The 20,328-nt window shown below is 49.9% G+C and overlaps 1 protein-coding gene, 1 long non-coding RNA gene and 1 other non-coding gene across 5 annotated transcripts; all 3 read left to right on the top strand.

Moving 5' to 3' along the window:
* The first annotated feature begins 297 nt into the window (after positions 1-297).
* Positions 298-7,620, top strand: HEMGN (hemogen). 3 transcript variants are annotated; one of them, XM_009675350.2, is made up of 5 exons: positions 298-323; positions 870-1,896; positions 5,040-5,121; positions 5,724-5,998; positions 7,412-7,620. In XM_009675350.2, the coding sequence occupies exons 2-5, from the start codon at positions 1,815-1,817 to the stop codon at positions 7,519-7,521; spliced, it is 549 nt and encodes a 182-aa protein (XP_009673645.1). In that variant the 5' UTR covers positions 298-323; positions 870-1,814; the 3' UTR covers positions 7,522-7,620. The 3 variants fall into 3 exon arrangements, with proteins under 3 accessions (XP_009673645.1, XP_009673644.1, XP_068783195.1); XM_009675349.2 differs by lacking the exon at positions 298-323 and having other exon boundaries at positions 1,537-1,896; positions 5,040-5,133; positions 7,412-7,617; XM_068927094.1 differs by lacking the exon at positions 298-323 and having other exon boundaries at positions 1,706-1,896; positions 5,040-5,282; positions 7,412-7,616.
* A 3,377-nt stretch (positions 7,621-10,997) lies between these two features.
* LOC138064876 (U1 spliceosomal RNA) lies at positions 10,998-11,161 on the top strand. The gene has a single exon (XR_011138133.1). It is a non-coding gene; the product is annotated as a U1 spliceosomal RNA (small nuclear RNA).
* A 6,064-nt stretch (positions 11,162-17,225) lies between these two features.
* Positions 17,226-19,205, top strand: LOC138064845 (uncharacterized). Its single transcript, XR_011138106.1, has 3 exons — positions 17,226-17,468; positions 17,982-18,102; positions 19,025-19,205. It is a non-coding gene; the product is annotated as an uncharacterized lncRNA (long non-coding RNA).
* Positions 19,206-20,328: the final 1,123 nt, after the last annotated feature.

Below are 20,328 nucleotides of genomic sequence, written 5' to 3'. Positions count from 1 at the left end.
CCACGCACCTTCTCTCTGCCTGTGACGGAAACTCCCCCTCGCAAATGCCTTGGCAGCCCCACATCTCCGTGTGCCACGCACTCTCCTGGCCCACCCTCCCGTATCAGAGCCTTCCCATAGCTGCTCTGCTGGCACCACCCTGCTGCTGCTTTTGGGGGCTGTTAAACCTGCCCCACCTCTCCAGAGGTGCCATATAATCTGTGTTGGACACAGGGGAGGAGGAGTCCCAGAGGAAAGTGGTAACATGAAGGATAAGCAGAAAGGCAGCAGAGCAGCAAAGATGACCACAAGCCCCCAGGGTCTGGGCCACCACTGACGCAAAGGTTATATCTTAGGAAACCCACATACATGCAATTTGGAAATTGTACTGGAGCTTTTACTGCCCCAGAGAGGGAAACTGCAGCGAGAAAAGGCTATTTGTAAAAGAAAGCCCGGCAAGGATGCAAGGCAGGCCAGATCTGCTCACCTCCTGGGAAGTGCTCCTCTAGGGACTGCCCTGGAGAGGAGACCACCCTTGCCATGACTGCTGGGGCAATGCCCTGAGGACCCGGGTGGTAGCCGCATTATAGGGGTCTTGTACCACCCTTGCAGCTCCCTGAATTCATTGCAGGGGGGTTATAGGCACTGGAGCCAGTCCTTAGCCTGAGCATTTGAGTATCACAAGGAGATGAGCATTGGTAAAAGCTGCATCCCATATACTCAGTATTGAGAGTGTTAGAAACTGCGGCCGAAGTAGTGATGTGCCCCCTGGTCCAGCAGAGCTGTTACACATGTGTATAATCTTAAGCTCTTCTGCTGCGCCCCTGCGTGAGAAACTCTCAAAGCATTTTGCAGAGGAGGGCTGAATTTGTGCCTTGTCTTACACACAGGAAACAGGGGCAGGCTGACCCAGGTGCCCCAGCCACGCAGACCACACCGACCCAGGAGTGTGCTAGGAACAACCACTAAAGGCTATGCTCCTGTGAGAGCATGGATCCAGCCTCGTTGCTCCCACTGGTGCTGCCTATTGCCAGCCTGCTTCACAAGGGATGTGATTTGCCCTCGAGCTTGTGGGCGAGCGGTTGGGTACAGGACCAATGAGTCTTCAGGGAATCCTCAATGTGTGTAATCCCTTGGCGGGAACCTCTGTACGGATTCATTATTTTGCCTGGATTTCCCAGTAAGGTGGTACAGCCCTTGGACAAGCCACCAGAGAGTTTGGGTGGAAACCCAGTCCTTGGGGATTTCCACAGTTCGGTTGCACACAGTCACAGCCAGCTGGGCCTGGTGCTGGGGACTAGTCCTGCTGTGATTGAGGGGGCTGGACTGGAGACACAGGTCCCTTCCCACCAGCACTGCTGGGCCCTGTGGTCTGCTGGCAGCCTAGGCACAAATATTTTGAATAGCTTATGTCCCATTTCACACCTCACGCAACAGGTCCTTGAGGGCTGATAGCACCTCCCTGCATCTCTGGAAATCAGCCACGAGACAGTGCAGCATCCCGCCCTGCCGTGCTGCCACTCTCCGTTAGAAAGGAGGGCATCCGAGTCACAGTTTAGCAGCAGTGAGTATAAACTTCGTATGCAAAGTGGAATTACTTGCTGTATAGAAGCACTAACATGTTTTGCGATCAATGCAGTAGGACCTGGGCAGACACTCACACACCTTTGCGCTATGATAAGGAGAATATTATTGCCGTGCTAGTGGCCTGGCCAGATAAGCTGTTTTGGGCGGGCAATCTGCACTTTTTTCAAGTTCTCCTTTTGCTGCGCCACTAACTCCAGATGACCTTCCCAAGGAACTAAGCTGCTTATTATTTAAAACTGCAAAGAGCAATGGAGAGTTTAGGTAAAGACCATGCTTACTCGGACCCTTCCCTGCCACCCTCTGCACCTCGTGAGGAATACGCTGTGCCAGGTAACGCTGACACCACTCCTAACTCGAATTTTTGAAGGGAGGAGCTAATGCCACTAATGCCTTCTAAAGAAGGAGTTACTAATTTCCAGTTGATGCTTGGGGAACAGAGGAGACACATTTAACTGCAAAAATCTGTGGGTTTTTTTCCGGTTGTATTTCAGATCCCAAAAGCAGAAGCACCTATAAAAGGCTTTTTAACTCAGATAAAATCCCTCAGCCACTGTCAATATAGTCTGTAGACTAGCAATACCGTTTCACTGTTCCTTTTAGCTGGAAGTATTTTTTTCATTTCACTTCTGTACCTTTGCGTGTTGGGCTAGATATTTTTTTCACCAGGTTGCTGACCTTTTTAGTGCAATCTTTCCTGCCTCGTGTGGGGAGGCGACCGGAAGCTTTGGAACAAGCTTGGACAAGCTAGCAATGAATGAGGGGTGTTTTCTAACTGTGCTAAACTTACTGCTCAGGATGGGTTGGGAAAGAGACTGATGGCAAGCAGCTAAAAGTGCTTTTTCTGGTCTCAAGTAATTTTGAAAGAGAAAGAAGGCTGGTTTTGCCTGCACAGGGATATGCAAAGGATTAAGTAGTTAAATTGGATCCCCGTGCAAATCCTGCTGCTGTGACTTGTAGCTACCTCTTCCCAGGCAGCTTTCTGCCTTTTGCTGTGTGACTGGTGGGGTTATTTCCTGCTGGCTGTGTCCCTGTTGTCTCTGATACTGCTTCACGCTGGGGAACAGCCTCCCTCTGGGGGAACATCCACCCCACTGTACGTCGTCCAGTTCAAGCACAGTGGTTTTCATCTCCAAGGCTGGCACCTTCTCTGGTAATACTGAAATGCCTCAGCCAGGACTGAGAAGCTCTGCCAGTATCTGTGCATGTTGTGGTCTTCACTTCTGTATTGCATCCTGCTGTGTCCTCTGTCTTTGGACTAGTGAGACTGAAAGCTTTTGTGGGAGAGGAGCTGTCTTCTCCTGCAAGTCTTTGCTGTGCTCAAACCAAGAGAGCTCCTGGAACTGCTATACAAAAGGCAACAATAAAATAATAGAACAAACCAAGAGACAAAGCACAATGGAGGATTGCTTTTGTTGCCTTTGTGGTTGTTGTCATTCTTAGACAGCATCTGGAATACTGTGACCAGATTTTGGCAACTCAGTATAAGGACATAAGCAAGCTGGGATGAGTCCAGAGCAGGGCCACCAAGACTGTTGAAGGATGGAGAACATGGCACAAGGAGACACCTTTACATATAAAGGAAAATTTTCTCACCGTAAGAGTGGTGCCAGGACCAGAGATATTGTCTTCAAGATCTTCCCAACTCAGCTGGACAAGGCACTGAACAACTTTATATAATTTTTAAGTCGGTCGGGCTTTGGAAAGGACGTTGGAGCAGAGACATCAGAGTTTCTTTCCAAGCTAAATTACTCCATGATTATTACTAATTATCACTAGTGGCTTGTGCAAAGAACTCCTTTGGGCAGAGCTGGGCTCCTACTGTTAGTTTTACTCTTTCCTGTCTCGGGCTATGAAAAAGGCTTTTCTCATGGCTAACACAGACATCTGGGACACAAGAGCTCTGGTCCCAGCTCGGTCTTGGGAAGCCATCTTGCCTTGCCAGTTATCGCAGCTGGACAAGGGAAGGATAAAATGACGCTCCTGTGCTGATTTGGCTTAATATTTTAGTGTGAGCTGAGGCTTTTCATGGAAGCTCTTCATGATTGCATCTGTAAGGAGCAGGTAGTAGCTTTGTTGCTTGTTCGTGGTATGAGTTTTGCTGAAACTCTGAAAATCAATGCTGTTATGACCTCTTCTGTGTCTAGGGGGGAAGATTCTCCTCTACCTCCAGGCCCCAGAGAAGTGTTATGCCTACTGAACAATGCCTTTTGTCTAAAGGGAACAGCCTCACGCTACCTTGTCTAAGACAGGTCTTTATTAGCACAAGCTGGAGTCCAAAATAGAAAATTCAGGGCTGATGGGATCAGAAACCATAAGGCCTATTGCCATGTGGTCAGGGAAGTTGTCAGTTCTAGGACTTGCAGAAGAAAAGTTTGTATGGGCCTCAGTGAAATTCAGGCATTGGTTTGTCTAGCTGAAGTTGGCTGAGATGTCTCTTGTCTCAGGAGGCCAGTTGGAGTGCTTACTAGCCAGTGAAATGGGCACAGCTTACTTGGCCTATGAAGGCATCTCAGAGCTCAGGTGACTGGGGTCCTTTCTCCTGGCGGCTGCAGGTAACCTCAGTGTCTTACTCAAATGAAATGTCATTGGAGCCTTCTCACATGAGTCTATCTATCTTCAGCCCTGCCATGGCCCTCCTTACAGCTGCAAACCAGCTTGGGGCTACTTGTGTGGTCTCTGGGGCCAATCTCCTCACCACCACCATGTCCTGGTCTCTGGCTCACCAGACCCTACAGGGGATCAATCAGCGTAACACACAGGAGTATACACAGAAGGGAAATACGGTGTCCTTTGGCTCAGCCTTCTGCCTCACAGACCTTTTCCTATGTGGCAGGGCTGGCCCTTCTGCAGGGCAAGGTTTTGTAACAAAGCCACTTGGAGAAGGCTATCAGTCCCGCTTGCCGGTAATTTTCCGGTGGACACGACCTAGATAGTGGCCACAGTGAAATGGTTTGAGAGTCACAGACATTCCCCATGTAGCAGGGAATTCCCCACAGAGCAGGGAAATACCTCAGTATCCTGAATGCCTCATGGTGGGACCAGCCAACTAAGCATATGAACAGCTCTGCTCAACTTGTTGGCCTTTACTCCACCTAGACAAGCCTCCTGATTGCAGCAGTGGTCAATAGCAGCTACATCGGAAAGAGTGGATGGGACAAACACAGAGAATTATCTTGCAGCCTGAAGTAATGTGTGGTTGAAGGATTTCATGGTGCCTTCATGCCTCCTCTGCCCCAGGTCCCTACAGTGATGAGCAGGTTGGGAAAGAGTCACTCAAAGGCTGCAGCAGTAGGAGGAAAATGAATACTAGAAATTCAGGGTAACTTACAGCACAGGTGCCTGGGAGCTTTGCATGGAGTGTCATTTGCTCCTGCAAGAGCCTGGTCACCTGCATTAGGGCTGTCACCAGGCAGGGAGGGATTGCATTGTTTCTTGGCCAGGACGTCATGTTAGCACTCAATTTGTTCTTGTAGATGTCATCATCACACGCCGCTTGAGAGACCGGGAGTTGCTCCGGAAAAGAAAAGCAGAAGCCCAGGAGAAAGACTCAATTCAGTGGGTTCTGGGGTAAATTTTACTTACACCATGGAGTCATTGTATTCTACGCGTAACCTGTGCTCAGGCATAGCAGCCCAGCAACTCTGTGCTCATGCAGTGACGGAGAGCTGGAAGAGACTCCCTTGCCACAGCCCTGCCTCTTGTTCCCTGGGATTTAGGTGGGTGCCAGAAAATATCTCTTACCTGCACAAGCTAGTCAGCAGCAGCTCCTGTTTCGCATTGCCTGTGCCCATGCCCAGACTGGGGGAGTGCAGCGTACTGTGGGCACTAGGGCAGTTGGCTTGGGGGGACAGGGCTGAGCTGTGCTCCCTACATCTCTTGAAGGGAGAGGTCCCTGCTCAAGCAGATAGCCTGTAGCCAGCAGCTGCTAGAGCTCCGGGTTGGGATCAAGGGACTGAGCAATTTAATGTAGTTGTTTTTTTTTTTTAAATGCAAAAATGCAGTTTTTGTTGGGATAAAACAGGTGACACTCACAGCTTGGGGCCTGGCAAAGCTCTTTCTGGGCAGCAGGCTCTGGGATCTTGAGTGAGGAAACCAATACCAGATGAAGAGAGAAAGATGTCTCCTCTGTGCCCAACTCCTTGTCTGTGTCCCGGCAGGGAGCAGGAGAAGAGCAAACGGCAAAAGAGAGGCAGAGGAGCAGGGAGAGGACGAGGCCGCCAGCCGGTTACGGAGCCCAGTCCGGAGCCCAATCCAGAGCCAGACCCTCAGCCCGAAGTGCTGGAGGAAACTGAGCACCCACTGACTGAGCCGGCAGCGCCCACGCCAGCGTGTCAAGCCCCGTCGCCCCCACTCACAACTCAGGAGCTCTTTGGTGGGACCCTGCAGGGAGCTGTGGAAAGGGAGTTGGCGGACGGGAGCCAGTATCCAGAGGGTGAGCTACCGGATAGGGGCTGCAGTCAAGGGGGTGGTGGGCAAGGCCCCATAGGGTGAGTGTCCAGGGACTGCAGTGCCACGTTTCCAGGTTTTTTGCCAACAAATGTGCCAAGGTTTTCAACAGCCAACTCTTGGCACAAGGGCCCAGGTATCTGCTCCTGAAACCTGATCAGGGTAGCTGTGAGGGGGTGGTTGGAGTGAGGGGGCAGATGCTGCTCTCCAAGTCATGGAGAGTGATCAAAGCCCACTGCTGTCAGCAGGTCAATGACATGGAGCCTCTGATCTCTGAGCAGGTCATTGTCCCAACAGCATCTGTGTGGGCCTTCTCACACTGAGAACAAGTGGCTGTGTCCTAACCTTTATAGGAGGAAAGTTCAAAGACGCTTTGTCCTCAGCAGCAGCTGGTTCACTGACAAGTTTCTGCCTGAGGTCCTCTGCTGCCTGAAACAAAAGCAATTAGAAAGTGAGGGTCAGGCTTAGCCAAGCATGATGGTGGGTCACCGTGGTCCTCACATTTCTGCCAAGACCCAAGACAGCGTGACACAGTCTCTGAAGACTGCTGGTCAGGGAGCACCAAGGCGCAAACGTGCTCCAGCCACAATCTACCAGTCTGACCCCAGGGTGGTGGGAAGGCAGAGGTGGGAGCTGGAACAAAGTGTGAATGTTTGCTGGGAGCTACCCTCTTTTGGACTCACCTGAGCAAGGGCTCCTAGGGCTGAGCCGGGACGGGACCTAAACTTGTCTGAACAGCAAATTGCGGTCTGGGCTCAGGACATCCATTCACTGTGAATGCTGCTTGCGCCAGCAGAACTTATTCTCAGATCTGGCTTGGGAAGAAGAAAGACAATTTCTTTTAACAGTCAGTGTGAACTAAGCATATGGGTTGCTTCAAAACTAGGAAAACCTGGGATCTATGTTTCACAGGAGGCAAGCATCCTTCGATCCCAGAGCTTCAACAAGCAATGAGCCAGGGAGCCTTGGGAGCCCTTTGCATTTCTAGTGCACATTGCAGGGGGAGGGAAGGAGAAGCCTTCTGCTGCAAGGCATGGTATAGGCTTGTGCCATGGAAAATAACCATTCTGCAACTTGGGGCCAGATGCTAGACAGGACATGTCACATGAATCCAGCACCCTGGAGATCCAAGCCCTGAGATCTTGAAAATCACCAACTTTAGGGCTGCATTTATTTGTCTTCTGCCTCTGAACCCATTGGGGTTTACTCCTTCCAGCTCTCCTCCACAATCCAGGGCATTGCCGTGCCATTTAAAAAGCAGAAAAGCTGCCAGAAACCATTTCAGGTATCGTGCAACCACAGGAGTCCAGCCACTAGAGTTTTAGTTCAGCACAGCATTGAGGGGTAAAGCTCAAGAGCCCTCTAATGTGGCATGATCTGTCTCTTAAATGCTTTACAGGTGAAGAGGCAGTCCTGAAACCAGCTGAAGCAGAAATTCCGGAGGCTTTGAATATTCCTCTGGAAAATGACCACCAGGATAATGAATACTACACACCAGTTCTATTTTAATTTTTTGTTTTGTCTTCTGTCTGATAAACTCAAGCATTGTAGAGTGATTTAGATCAGCTGTTTCCATGTGAGTAATAAAACTCAGCTCTCCTGGCAAGTCCCCTTCTTATACTACTTTTAGGCTGTGATAGGGGAAATGCAGTTGCATCTGGAAAGGCAGTCCTTTTGGAATTGCCTGCAGAGGATGGTTCATGCTCCCCCTGCCCTCTCTGCCAGCATGTCTCCCCTGTATGGTGGTCCTAGAAAACTCCGAACTGGTGCCCTACTGGTATGCAGTTTAGGTGTACAGCCTAAGTGTACAAACCAGCACTCGTCCAGGTTTCCAAAAGGCAGTTTTGATTTCCTCAGCAGAAATGCAAGTCATATTGCGAAGCTAAACCCCACTGAGACTTTTAGGTGGCTGGAGCTCTGTGGCGGGGACTTTTTTCTGCATGGTGAACCCTACAGCCCCTTGCACCATTATCTTCAGTCTGAAGATCTTTCTCACAGTCAGTTTTCCTCTCTGGTACCTTATTCACTTTCCTAAAGCCTGGAAAGTGTTTTGTTTTTATCTGCTGAGTGAATTCACTCCAACCCTGCTGAGCTGCATTGGCCAGACGAAAGATGGATGAAAATAGCTGTGTGTGACGGACTAAGAATAGGCTGAACCATACAATTTTGTTAGGAAAATGCCATGTGGGACAAGGACAGAAGGCCCCTCTGCACAGCTGGCTCCCCAGCTAGCCTTCAGGGCAAGATTTCAAACACATGGATGCCTCATGGTGCCTGTGTCGTGAACCCAGACTTTCTCATGAAGTAATGACAGAATGTGACTTCCTTTCTGTCTTCATACGTTTTGGGTGTTGAGGTCTTCTCCTCTGTGCATGTGTGGGCAGCTTTTCTAGGTTTCTGTAATATCCAGATGGTCTTCTTCATCTTGGGGTGGGATGGGGCTCTCTGTTGCCGTTATCTGACTTAGTGAATTCCTTGGCTGGTCTCCCAGAGCACAGGGCTGGCCAGCCCTGAGGTCACTCTTGATTTTGAGGGATTTATGGATTTTTATGGCTGAATAACCAGTGAGATGTCCCTGCCAGTGGCTCAGAGCCATGAAGGCTTCACAGATATCTGCATGTTGCGCCTTCACCTGCGTTGGTCCCAGGGATATAGCACGAGGGACTATAGCACACTTGTGTTTAGCGCAGCATCCTCTCCATCTTCTGAAATCCTAGTTTCACCTCTGCAGTTACAATGCCAGAGGCGCTAAAGCACCTTGTGGTTGTCAAAGCAGAAATCTTCCACTAGCCCTGTAAGCAAACGAGTGCAGCACATTTCCCATGGGCAATTACTGGAGGGACCAGTTCCCCATTCAGGTATCTTGGCATCACTTTGATGTCTGTAATAGGTGATCCCAGACTTCCCAACTAACATAAAGTTGTGTTATCCCCTCGAGCACCAGTTACAGAAGGGAGCAGTGCAAGATCTCTTGTTTTCTTCCATGAGCTACCCAAGCCTCTTCCTGTACTCATTCATAACACCATCTACTTAAAATACAGCCCAAGGGACTTGTGGAAGCTCTGTAACATGGAGGAAACCCAGGAAAGTGACATTTCCAGCTCAGTTAGACAAAGGTGTAGGAGAACAGGTCACAAGAGGCTGGGGGGGTGCAGGTCTTTCAGAGGAAAGTGATGCCTCTGGAGCCTTCACCAGTCCACAGAAGAGGGAAGTCATTGCAGAGCAATGGCTGTTTGCTGGTCAAATCCAGGGAAGGTTTTCAGGCTCTCTGTGGCCGGACTGGGGAGGATGCTGTATTCAGACCAAGGTGGTGGTAAAAGGCAGGCCGACGTGCAGATTAGGTTACACCAGCCCAAAGCGGAGCTGAAAGGAGGAAGCGGTGTTACGGTTCAGTGCCATCACAAACACTTTGCTGGGTTCCTCCTGCAAGCATAGCTGTCCACACTGTGTTGTGAGGAGGCCAGATTGCAGGAGCTCCTCCTGCCAGGGGGATCCCACAGAGGCAGAGGAACAGCCCATGAGACCCTTCTGTCTCACCAGTTCCCACTTCTGTAAGGCTTTAGACTCCCCTCATTGCCCCCATCAGTCAAGGAGGACAAAAAATACCCATGTTTTCCCCCTTTCCAGTGCTGTTCAAGTGAAGCTGGAAGTGGTGGTGAAGGCTTGGCACAAGATTTCTGTGAACAGGAGGCCACATTAGTTGCCCACTCACAGGGAGGATCCCATTGGGACACCCTCCTCTTCTGGAGGAGGGCTGAGGGGAGTCCCAGATGCTGTGGAGGGCACCCGCTTCCTGGTAGCCTCTGCCACCTGTGGCCGTGCAAGGGGGACCAGTGTCAGCCAGATGAGGCAAATTTCCTACAGGAGCCCCATTGCCCTCAGCCACCTGAGAGGAAAGTGAGGGCCAGCCACCCCAGGGACCAGGTGCTGGGCTTGGGAGCCTCTGCCAGGCCTCCTGTCTGCAGCAATTGCTGTGGACTTGGCTGGGCTCCCAGCTCTTGCAACTCTAGACAAGCTACCTTCAGCCTGGCCATGAGCATTGCTATAAGCCAGTCACCTCAGGCTGGGGGTCATCTGTTTCCACCTGCTTTGCCTAGAAAACACTGAGAGTCTCGTATGTCTGCGGTATTCAAGGGAACTGTGGGACGCTGATGCATATGGCCACCTTGAACCGTTTTGACTTCTGTGGACTATTCTGCTTGCCTGGGAAGAAGAAAACTGAGGCGCTGTGCACACATGTGTACAGTGGCGCTGTTCTGGCACTGCTAGGTCTAGGGAGCTCTCTGTGGGAACTGGCTCAAGGGAACCAGAACAGGCCATAAAAAGCACCTCTTCCTACTGGGAAGATGCCATCACTGGACAAGGGGTCCTGGAGCTAGCCAGGCTACAGCGCTCTTCTTGTTAAAGCTGCTCCCACTCTAACTGGTTGCTCCTGCAGCCCGTAAGAAAGGCGTGCCTTCATGTAACATATCTTATCACAGAATAACCAAGACAGCGATAACACTTTCCTTATCAGCACTTTTACTCACAACTAGTGTTTCTTCCTCTGACAAGCAAACAGATGCCAGAGCGCCTTGCTTGTAGGGAATATACAGGGGTTCAGGTGAAAAGTAGGACACACAGGGGTCCTTCTGCACCTCTGAGAAGGGTTCTGCCGTCTGAATGGGGCTGATGATCAGCTGGAAAGAGCTGCTATATCTTGGGGAGAGAGGCTGCCATTCTGCTAACACAATGCACAAGTCTATCCCTTCCTTCCCTCCTTCATCCTGTCCCCAGGGAGGAGCTGTGGCTCCTCTTTACCCAGCGCCATTAACAAAGTGAGTAGCAGGTGCAGCCAGATGGCTTTTGAGCTATGGGGCCAGCACAGGGTGCTGGGTCAGTGCCCGACATTACACTCTCCTCTCGGCTGTGCTATATTAGTGATAGGGCTTAGCAAAGCTCTTCCAGGATGTCCCATTCTGCCATGTAGACCAAGAGCCATGCAGTAAGTAACCTGGTAGGGGAGACACCATGATCAGGTAGGTGGTTTTCTCAAAGTAATGCTCATCCTTTGCATTCCAGGTGTGCTGGCCCCTGCAGTTTCCCTAAATGCAGGAAAGTCAACTGCATAGTTTGTAGTAGTGGGGGACTGTGTTCACACTCTCCCAAAAATAACTTTTGGACGTCTGTAGCTAGCGGTGTTCCCCAGGGGTCAATACCAGGTCCAGTATTATTTAACTTATTCATCAGTGACCTGGATGAAGGGACAGAGTGCACCCTCAGCAAGTTCGCTGATGATACAAGACTGGGAGGAGGGGCTGATACCCCAGAAGGCTGTGCTGCCATTCAGAGGGACCGCAACAGGCTGGAGAGACAAGCAGAAAGGAGCCTCATGAAATTCAACAAAGGCAAGAGCAGGGTCCTGCACCTGGGGAGGAAGAACCCCAGGCAGCAGGACAGGCTGGGGGTTGACCTGCTGGAAAGCAGCTCTGCAGAGAAGGACCTGGGAGTCCTGGTGGACAACAAGTTGACCATGAGCCAGCAATGTGCCCTTGTGGCCAAGAAGGCCAATGGGGTGCCCTGGGGTGCAGTAGGAAGCGTGTTGGCAGCAGGTGGAGGGAGGTGATGCTGCCCCTCTCCTCAGCCCTGGGGAGGCCTCCCCTGGAGTCCTGTGTCCAGTTCTGGGCTCCCCAGGACAAGAGAGACATGGCACTCCTGGAGAGAGTCCAGCGGAGGGCTACAAAGATGATGAGGGGGCTGGAGCACGTCTCCTCTGAAGAAAGGCTGCGAGAGCTGGGCCTGTTCAGCCTGGAGAAGAGAAGACTGAGGGGGGATCCGATCAACGTGTATAAGTATCTGAAGGGGGGGTGTCAAGAGGATGAGGCCAATCTCTTGTCCGTGGTGCCCAGTGACAGGACAAGAGGCAACGGGCAGAAACGTAACCACAGGAAGTTCCACCTAAACCTGGTGGAACTTCTTCGCTGTGAGGGTGACAGAGCAGTGACACAGGTTGCCCAGAGAGGTAGTGGAGTCTCCTTTGCTGGAGATATTCAAAACCCGTCTGGACGCTATCCTGTGCAATGTGCTCTAGACGACCCTGTTTGGGCAGAGCAGTTGGTCTAGATGATCTTCAGAGGTCCCTTCCAAACTTGGCCATTCTGTGATTCTGTGACGCCAAGAGCCGTGCAGACTAAGGTGGGTGCACTGTGACATGCAAGGCAAATGGGTCAAGCAGGTACGACCACTGTGATTATTTCCTTCTTGGTGATATTCAGCTTGGCGTTTGCTAAAGCAACAGGATCGTGCAGATCACATTGCTGTGAGCTGCTCTCTGGGCCACATGTCCTATGCCAATGTCTTAAAAAGCTTGGGAAGACTTTCTAGACGCCTGAGGGGTGAAGGCCATGGCAGGGAACCTAAGGAGAGGGAAGCTGGTATCATAGCCAGGAGGACCAGATTCTCCTCTGCCCATTGCCACTCACCTCTCAAGATCCCTCTAGGAAACCTGTGAAGACAGAAAGAGACGGGGCCCCCCTAAGTATATGAGGCCCTTTCTAAGCAAGATCTAAGCAAGCTTCCAGGGACCCCAGAGATTATCAAGGCAAAGGAGGTCCTGAGCCAGACATGGTTCCTGCCACAGGGAGACTTGTCCCAGCTGAGAAGCTGCTCAGCCACCAGACACTTGGTGAGACGAGAAACTGCAAATCTCCCAGGCCAAAGGCTGGAGGCAAGGTTTCTAAAACCACTTTGAGATCCTTCAAACCCACCTCACAGCATCTTTCCATCTTAAAGCCAGGCCTGCACTGATCAAGGAAATCTACCCTCTTAAATAGGAAAATAAAAGGAAACCTACATACCTAAATGACCTCTTCAGGTCACTTCAAACGTACATGACTGTGATTCTTCCCCAGACGACTGGCATGAAGGAGCCTGAAGCTCTTCTGTGGCAGAGAAGGAAGGACGGGATGCTGTATCACGATCCCCGGAAGGACGTGTTGAAGAAACCCCCCTCTGTTGAAGGACAGCCCCAGGTGGAGGCACGGTATAAAACTCAAGGGAGGATGGAGAAAATCCCTTGGCAACAAAGATTACAGGAGAAAAAGCACTGTGAAAACAACAACCCAAGTGTGCAACCATGGGAAAAAAAAATCTGTGTGCAGCTCCTAGGGAAGTTCTGTTACTTGTGACCCCAAAACCCACAGTCCTCAGGCAGGTCAGAGCTGAGCAGACACACAGCACAGGATGTGGGACCCATGGGGGCTTTCGGCTCAAACAGCTGCGTGCAGGTTAGTCTGCATTTCACATCACATTTTGGGCACAGGGGCCTAATGTCTTTCAGAGTCCTGTCTAAGATGTCTCCCTCGGTCCAGTCGGATCCAGGCTTCTGGAATTAAATTAATTGCCAGTTACATACCAGATGGATTTAAAAATAGGAATGTAAACACTTTGGAGTAGCTGTCAGCCTTTCCTCTTTGCAACCACAGTAATCATTGACAGCGAGTTACAGTCTGGCTCTTTAACAGACTCCTCTTAGGCAGCTTATGTAGATAACCAGGACTACCACATTTATGCTTGACCTTAGGAGTTATTTGATGGTGCTTGTCTCCAAAGACAATTGCAAAGTGTACTCTTCTATCCATTTCGAACAAGGCTCAGCTTGGCTACAAGCAGGTAGAGGAGGAAGCGAAACAGAGAGGTGGGAGCAAAACAGAGGGGTTTACAATCATCCGATGGATTTTGGAATTTCCTTTTCATTTGATGTCTTCTCTTCTAAGTCAAACAGCCAGGTGCCTGCATGTAAATAAGGACCACATTATTTTGATCTTCACAAGGCTACAGAATTCCTAGCAAGTGGCATGAATCCCTGCAACAGGACCAAAGGTCCTGGGCTTTGCACTGAACAGCAACTTTTTTCTCCATTTTAATTTTAAAACCTATTTTTCAGCATGCGTTTCCGTGGGAGATGGAATGAAATTCATCACTTATCACTGGTATGTGAATCTGTTGCTTCCCAAGCTATTCTTTCCTTTCCAAGTGAGACCAGTGGAGCGCACCAGTGAAGAAGCCAGTGCATCTTGCCAAGGAACGCCCAAGTTAGTTAGTGTTGTGCCACGCTAATGTTAAGCATGATCTGGAGCAGGGGATGGAGGTTTCTGGAGGGCCACTCCCACCTAATGCCAGTATCTTTTCTGGTGGAGTGTCTCTTGCACGAATGATGCAAGCTTTTATGAGCTTGCTGTGGCCTGGCTGTATGTTGATGGGAAAGGGGAAGTTTTGCTTCATGCTGGGGAGGAGGAAAGATTTTCTACAGAATTTGGTCATAAATCATAAGGGTGCTGGTGGGAAAGGCCATGTCTAGTCCTGGCTCCCTCTCACCACAGGACTGTCACCACTGCTAGGTCAGCTAAGCCTTGCAAACTACCTGGCTGAACTCCTGTATATGAACACCTTTCTGGTACTGGGTTGCCCAAACTGGATCCAGCATTCCAGAGATGGGCTCATCAACACCAAATGGGGAAGAGCCATTTCCCTCAACCCGATGGTTAAGACAAGCGATCTGAATGGATTTGCAACTTTGAGATGGGTGGTACCTACAATTCTCTGGGATTACTTGAGGTTTTCCCCAGAGAGGTACAGAAATTGCAGAACAAAGAAGCCGGGACACAACTGGTATGGCAAAGAGTGTGGTCTGAGCTTTCTAGTCTCAGTAATGAGCTCTTCTCCATATTCTCTTCTGTACATACCACCGCCCAGGTAATTTTCAAAAGTGGTTCAAAAGTGCAGAATTATATGCCCCCAGAAATTACCGCTTGTCCTTTGAAACTTAATTGCAGAGTGAAGGTGTAATTTTAGTGCTGTGATTTATAGCTATGCATTAGTTCTTATGCAAGAATTAGCCGCATGTTTGCAGGTGCTCACAGCAGTAACTTAGCATTTCTAGTGGGAAATGACCGGAGCAATGACCTGGAGACTTGATCGAACGATCCCACTGAATTTCCTATCATGCGCAGCCCCAGGGGCTCGAAATATAGGCAATGGTATGCGAGCCCCAGGATAAAACCAACATGTGAACGAAAGCATCAGCTTGTGTCAAGTGACCACTTACAGCCATATAAAGCACTGGAAACTATTATAGTTGAACCGTCATGTACACACGGTCAACAAGGTTAGAGGAACATCAACTCTACGATAAAGCCCAGCCCCTTTCTCAAAAATCTGGAAAAACCCAAACTGAGGCTACTGTGGGTGCTGTCATCCCTGACACGAGCCGGTAGTGCTCCCTGCTGGCAATCTGGCCTAAACACACACCGGGCTGCGGCAGCGGGCGTGCAGAAATCTGTCCAGGAAAATGATTGCTTCCCCAGCTGGGAGCACAGGGGTCAGAGCCGGGTGGGAGCGACCTCGAACAAGGCCCTGGGCAGGAGGCCAGCAGCAGTCGCCCGTTTTCTGAAGTGGCTTTTGGACAAGGCAAAGATAGATTTCTGCGAGGCGTGCACGGAAATTTCATTTCTCCTTTGGGAGGGTGGTGCAGCCCTGGGATGGGGCCCCAGGGAGGTGGCAGATCTCCATCCTCAGCAAGTTTCACGGCTCAGGCAAAGCCACAGCCATCCTTTCCTAGCATTGGGGACAGCCCCGCTGAGCGCTGGAGACCTCTAATGCGTCCCTAGGCGGGGGACCCTGGGGTCACCAGAGCCTGAGGTCATAAGGTCTCTCTCTTGAAGTGAAGGCAGCGGGCTACAGGTCTCCCATCACCCCATAGTGGAGCTGTGGATGGGAGATTTACCATGCACTCTGGGATATGCACTTTAATTTGCAGAAACAAACAGCAACATACAGATCTCACGGAAATTAATGGGTGTTCTGCCGCCGACTGCAGGGGGAGGAAGATTTTTCTTGGTATGCTCAAAAATGCAAACTTTGTGGCTGTTAAGAGAGTCCTGAAGTCAGAGCAGAGTATGAAGTAGCTTGTCATATCTTGCTCAATTTGTCAGCAGCAGGGACAGGGTAGCTGATAAAGAGAGAAGGCCTCTCATTTTTACAGATTTTTTTTTCTACTGGAGCTTCACAGGTGACAACTTTGTTAATAATAGCATTAATTGTTTCACTGCTGGTAGTGATGATAAATTTCTATCTAGCTCTTACCGTGTCAGAGAGGTAGTATATCTTATACCTGCTCGGGTAGGTAAGCTGGAAATCATTTTTCCTAACTGCTTCAAGTGGGAAAGTGGGACTTTCTCTTGTCTGCTCTCTAGGAAGGAAGAGGGGGAGAAAACCTCCACAGAGAGGTGACTTGTGTCCCATCAACCCAAGGAGGAACATTGTTCTCTGAAATGTGACTTTTTTTTTTTTAATGAATGTTCCCTGCAGAAAGCTCCAAAGCCAGAGTCTTGCTCTGCTGCCTCTGTGACTAAAGCCACTGGCGCTAACAATAATACTCCAGTCACAGCCTTTCATGCCATGACAGAGAGGGGGATCACTCACCAGACAGCTACGGCTGAGCGAGTTGTTTCTGCTCGTCTGGAGAATAGAGCCACCCTGTGAGGTCAGGGTTCATACAAAGCCATGTGAGGACGTCTGCAGAGAACAGGATTTTCATGTGACCACCCAGTCAGCTTTCCTTTTACCCAGCCAAACTGCATTCACCTAGATTGACAGGTGGGTAGGAGCCCAGTCCCACAGCCTCAGACTTCCTCGAGGTGCTATGTGCATGGCAAAAGACCAGGGCTTGGAGCTCTTTCAGCTGCCTTTTTCTTGTCTGTAGGATTAAATTTCCCAATCAATCTCAAAAGCATTTGCTATGAAGCATTTTTGTTCAAGTGCATGATTCAGATCCTCCTGCACTGTTGACTGTACTCAAGGAAATCATCTACATTGGCTGTAGTGTATTTAGTGAAAGAAAAGGCAGGCCCCCCCTGCTCTGTGATTAGACCCAAGCAATCACAGACTGAGGCAAGTCTTTCCCCTCCCTCCCTGCTTCCCATGATCTTCTTGTTTGGGGGATGTCGCGATCCCACATTGCCCGTGTTTGGAGGGTGTGTGGGCTCTCACACAGAGAGCAGCCACGTACGGGGCAGCCACATATGGGACTCTGTTCAGATTTCTCCTGCCCATATTTCCTTTTGCTAGGTAAAGACATACTTAGCTGCCTTCTGATCAGCAGAAAATCCATCATGAGAGTCACAGGGCTGAGATTTCTACTCCCTTTCCTTGTGTCTCCATCCTCCACCCCTGCTCCTAGCCTCCATCCCACAGCAGGGACTCTGCTGGTGTCAGTGAACACAAAGCCAGCAGAGGATACGGGGCTATGTTCGTCTCACCTTCACCCCTAGGACCTGCCTGCTGAGAGGGTAGGAGACAAGGACACTACAGACTGAGAGCCCAGAGACACAGCAAGAAGGAGAACAAACTCTATCTGCGCATCTCAAGAGACGGGGTCCTCTCCCAGCCCAGCGGAGGGGGGTCTCTTGGTTGTGCAGGTAGGTGGGACCTAGTCTTAGATGTCGCCTGTAAGCACTGTTTTTGCCCTTACTACTTAGAGGCCATGGCTGTGTATTGACCTCACGGTGTGGAGTACTAGGATTTGCCTTGTCTTGTCTTTGCCAGAGCTGATTTTAGCTTGTCTAGCTGTGGAAGCAATCATCTAGCAGAAAAGTAACTACCACCCACATTTGTTCTAGTGTTAGTTTGTACAGATAACAAGTAGTTACTCTGTGCGGCTTGAACAGCCCGTGATTCCAGAACAAACGAGATGTGTCAGAGCGCAGGCACAGGGCGACGCCAGAGGTCCCAGCCTATCAAGCCAAATCACAGCGGTCAGTCACTGATCACTGCAGGAGTGCAAACTCACGTTATTCAAGTAAAAGCAGTTTTAGAGACAACAAGGAGAACAAGGGGAAAAAAAAGAATTGGTGAACCAATGCGAAGCATGATCATATAGGCAGACTGTGTTAAGAAAACATACAGATATAAACTGAAGTGCATCCCTACAGTGAGAAGGAAGAAACCATCAGCATCAACAGCATGTGCTTCCTGATGGAGAAGAAGAAACCTCCAACAGGAACATCATGATCCGTCTGTTAAAGAAAGACATCAGGATGCTGGCCATAAATGGTAAACACCTCTCCCTGCACACATATACACACACACACTGCAGCAGCGCACCTCAGGACCCAGGAGGACACAGGAAGGGTGAATATAATACCAGAAAGCAGGGGTAGATATCAGGATTTATTTTTTTTAAATAAAAAATTTCAGTTGTTTTACAAAGGCTTTCCTATATTCATATGAACTATGAATAGATGTTATTGCAGCTAGCCTAATAATTGGGAACACTAAATATTGTTAAACCTTTTGCACAAACTAATGGTAAATCCTTCCGTTCGTTTATAGGATTCCTTTTGTTGTCCATAACAAGATTTTGAGTGTTACATAGGTAAGGGTAGAGGCAGGAGCTAGAGAGAGAATTAATTCATACTGGCGCATCTCTCCCTGTGTGTCCAGCTGGCTGCTACTTAAACAACCTGACCAGGCTCCAACCTGCAACAGGGCTCAAGCAAGGGGAATATCTGGGGAGCCAAAGCTGTACTGTTTCTCTTCCGGAGTCCAGCACGGGGCTGGACGCAGCCCATTTTTGGAAAGCTCATAACTAAATATCGTGCCACCTTATTGTGGCCCTGGGGATCCCCGTATGCTCAGATCAGATGACCAGAAGTTGCTCAGCTCAGCCCAGTGGGCAACGGCCACTCCCACCGCAGCAGACATCTCCAGAGTTGCTATTTCCTGACCAGCCTCTTCCAGTCCTGGCATGATGGATTGGGATGGGGTGGCCAGGGAGCCACTGTTTAACTGGCCTGTTGTAGGGCCAGCAAGCTCCAGCTTGATGACAAACTATGTCCTAAAACAAACGGCTGGGCTATGGAAGTGCAAGCCAAGTCATTTCCCGGAGACTCGGGTGGAGTTCCCCTTCTCACCCCTGAGAGCCTGTTACATCCTCCATTAGCTACTGTTGTTGCTTGATGAATTGTTCTCACAGATGCTGCTGTTGCCTCAGGTGAACGCAGGTGTCAGCCCGCTGCTGTGGGAAACCCTTCTCTGCAATCCAAAAAGCTCATCGGCCTAGGGTGCAGGAGGCAAGAACAAGCACTTCTGGTACTGCTGCCAAAGGACAGAAATAACATTGTCTTCAAAAGAAAAATCTTCTCCACTGGATAGGCTCAATGCTGGGACAATCAGAGATTACTTATAATAAAATACGACTCTTCAGCCCATCTCTCGGCGTCTGTTGCTACCATAAGTAATTGTTTCTTCTCACTTGGCCATGACTAGTCAAGCTTTCCAGATAAGGTTGCATGCAACCCTGCCTCTGCCTGAGGTTGGTCTCACAGGCCTGCATGCCTCCTGGCTCCTAGGGCAGAATCATGCAAGTCCCTGACACACCAAAATAAATCAGAAGATCTGGGGGGTTTTGGTGAAATAAGGACCGCAGGAAAATCATATCTCGGGGAACTACGCAACAAGGTTCTTCTGGCAAAAGCCCCCATCCAGAGCCATGAAAAAAACCTTCTGAATGCATTTTTCTTGGGGGAAGGAGGTACAGACCCCTCTGCCAGCGTCAGTTGTATCTCTGCGAGGGAGCTTGCTGACGCAACTATCCCCGCAGAGCTATCAGCAGAGCCTAGGCCTCCGGACCTGCTCCTGTTCAGCAGAGGTACCCTTGGCTGGGCTGGCGTCCCATGCACCGAGCCAGTCTCGCCTCCCCTGCCACAGGCGGGAGATGCAGACTGAGCACCTGACTGCTTTCTCAGCCCTAAAGGAGAGCTTTGGAACAGACGGCGGACTCCAGGGTTGACAGGAGTTTGTTAAACCACATCTGGCCTTGCCTCCTCGCCCTCCCCTGTTCCCTCCAGAAATTCCAGCCGGTCCAAACAAAAAACCCAGGTGACACAGACACAACGAAATGCAAGGCGCAGCACAGGGTGCGTATCTTTCTTTGTATCATCACTCTACCGGTGGGGGTGGTTTGTATTATCACCCTACTCAGGAGGGTATGGAAAGTCAGAAAAAGTCAGTGACACTTAATTACAAACAAAAGGACAAAGATTTATTTCCGTTACAAATGAAGTAGAGGAGTAAATACAAAATCCAGTTTAACTGTCATATACAGTTAAAATTGTCCATATACCATAACAATCCAGCTCTTTCCCAAAGGCAATGCAGGGCCTGGCTATGCCAAATTCGCACAGAAGAGGAATAAACTTTTTTTTCCTTGGACGAAAGAACAGTTTCAAGGCCCTTCTCTCTTCTCTCTGTGCTTAGAGACAGTGCTTCTCACACGGT

This window comes from Struthio camelus, chromosome Z (assembly GCF_040807025.1).
Source record: "Struthio camelus isolate bStrCam1 chromosome Z, bStrCam1.hap1, whole genome shotgun sequence".
NCBI lineage: Eukaryota > Metazoa > Chordata > Aves > Struthioniformes > Struthionidae > Struthio > Struthio camelus.
Note: the sequence above shows the minus strand (reverse complement) of the source record. Positions and strands in the feature narration are given on the sequence as shown.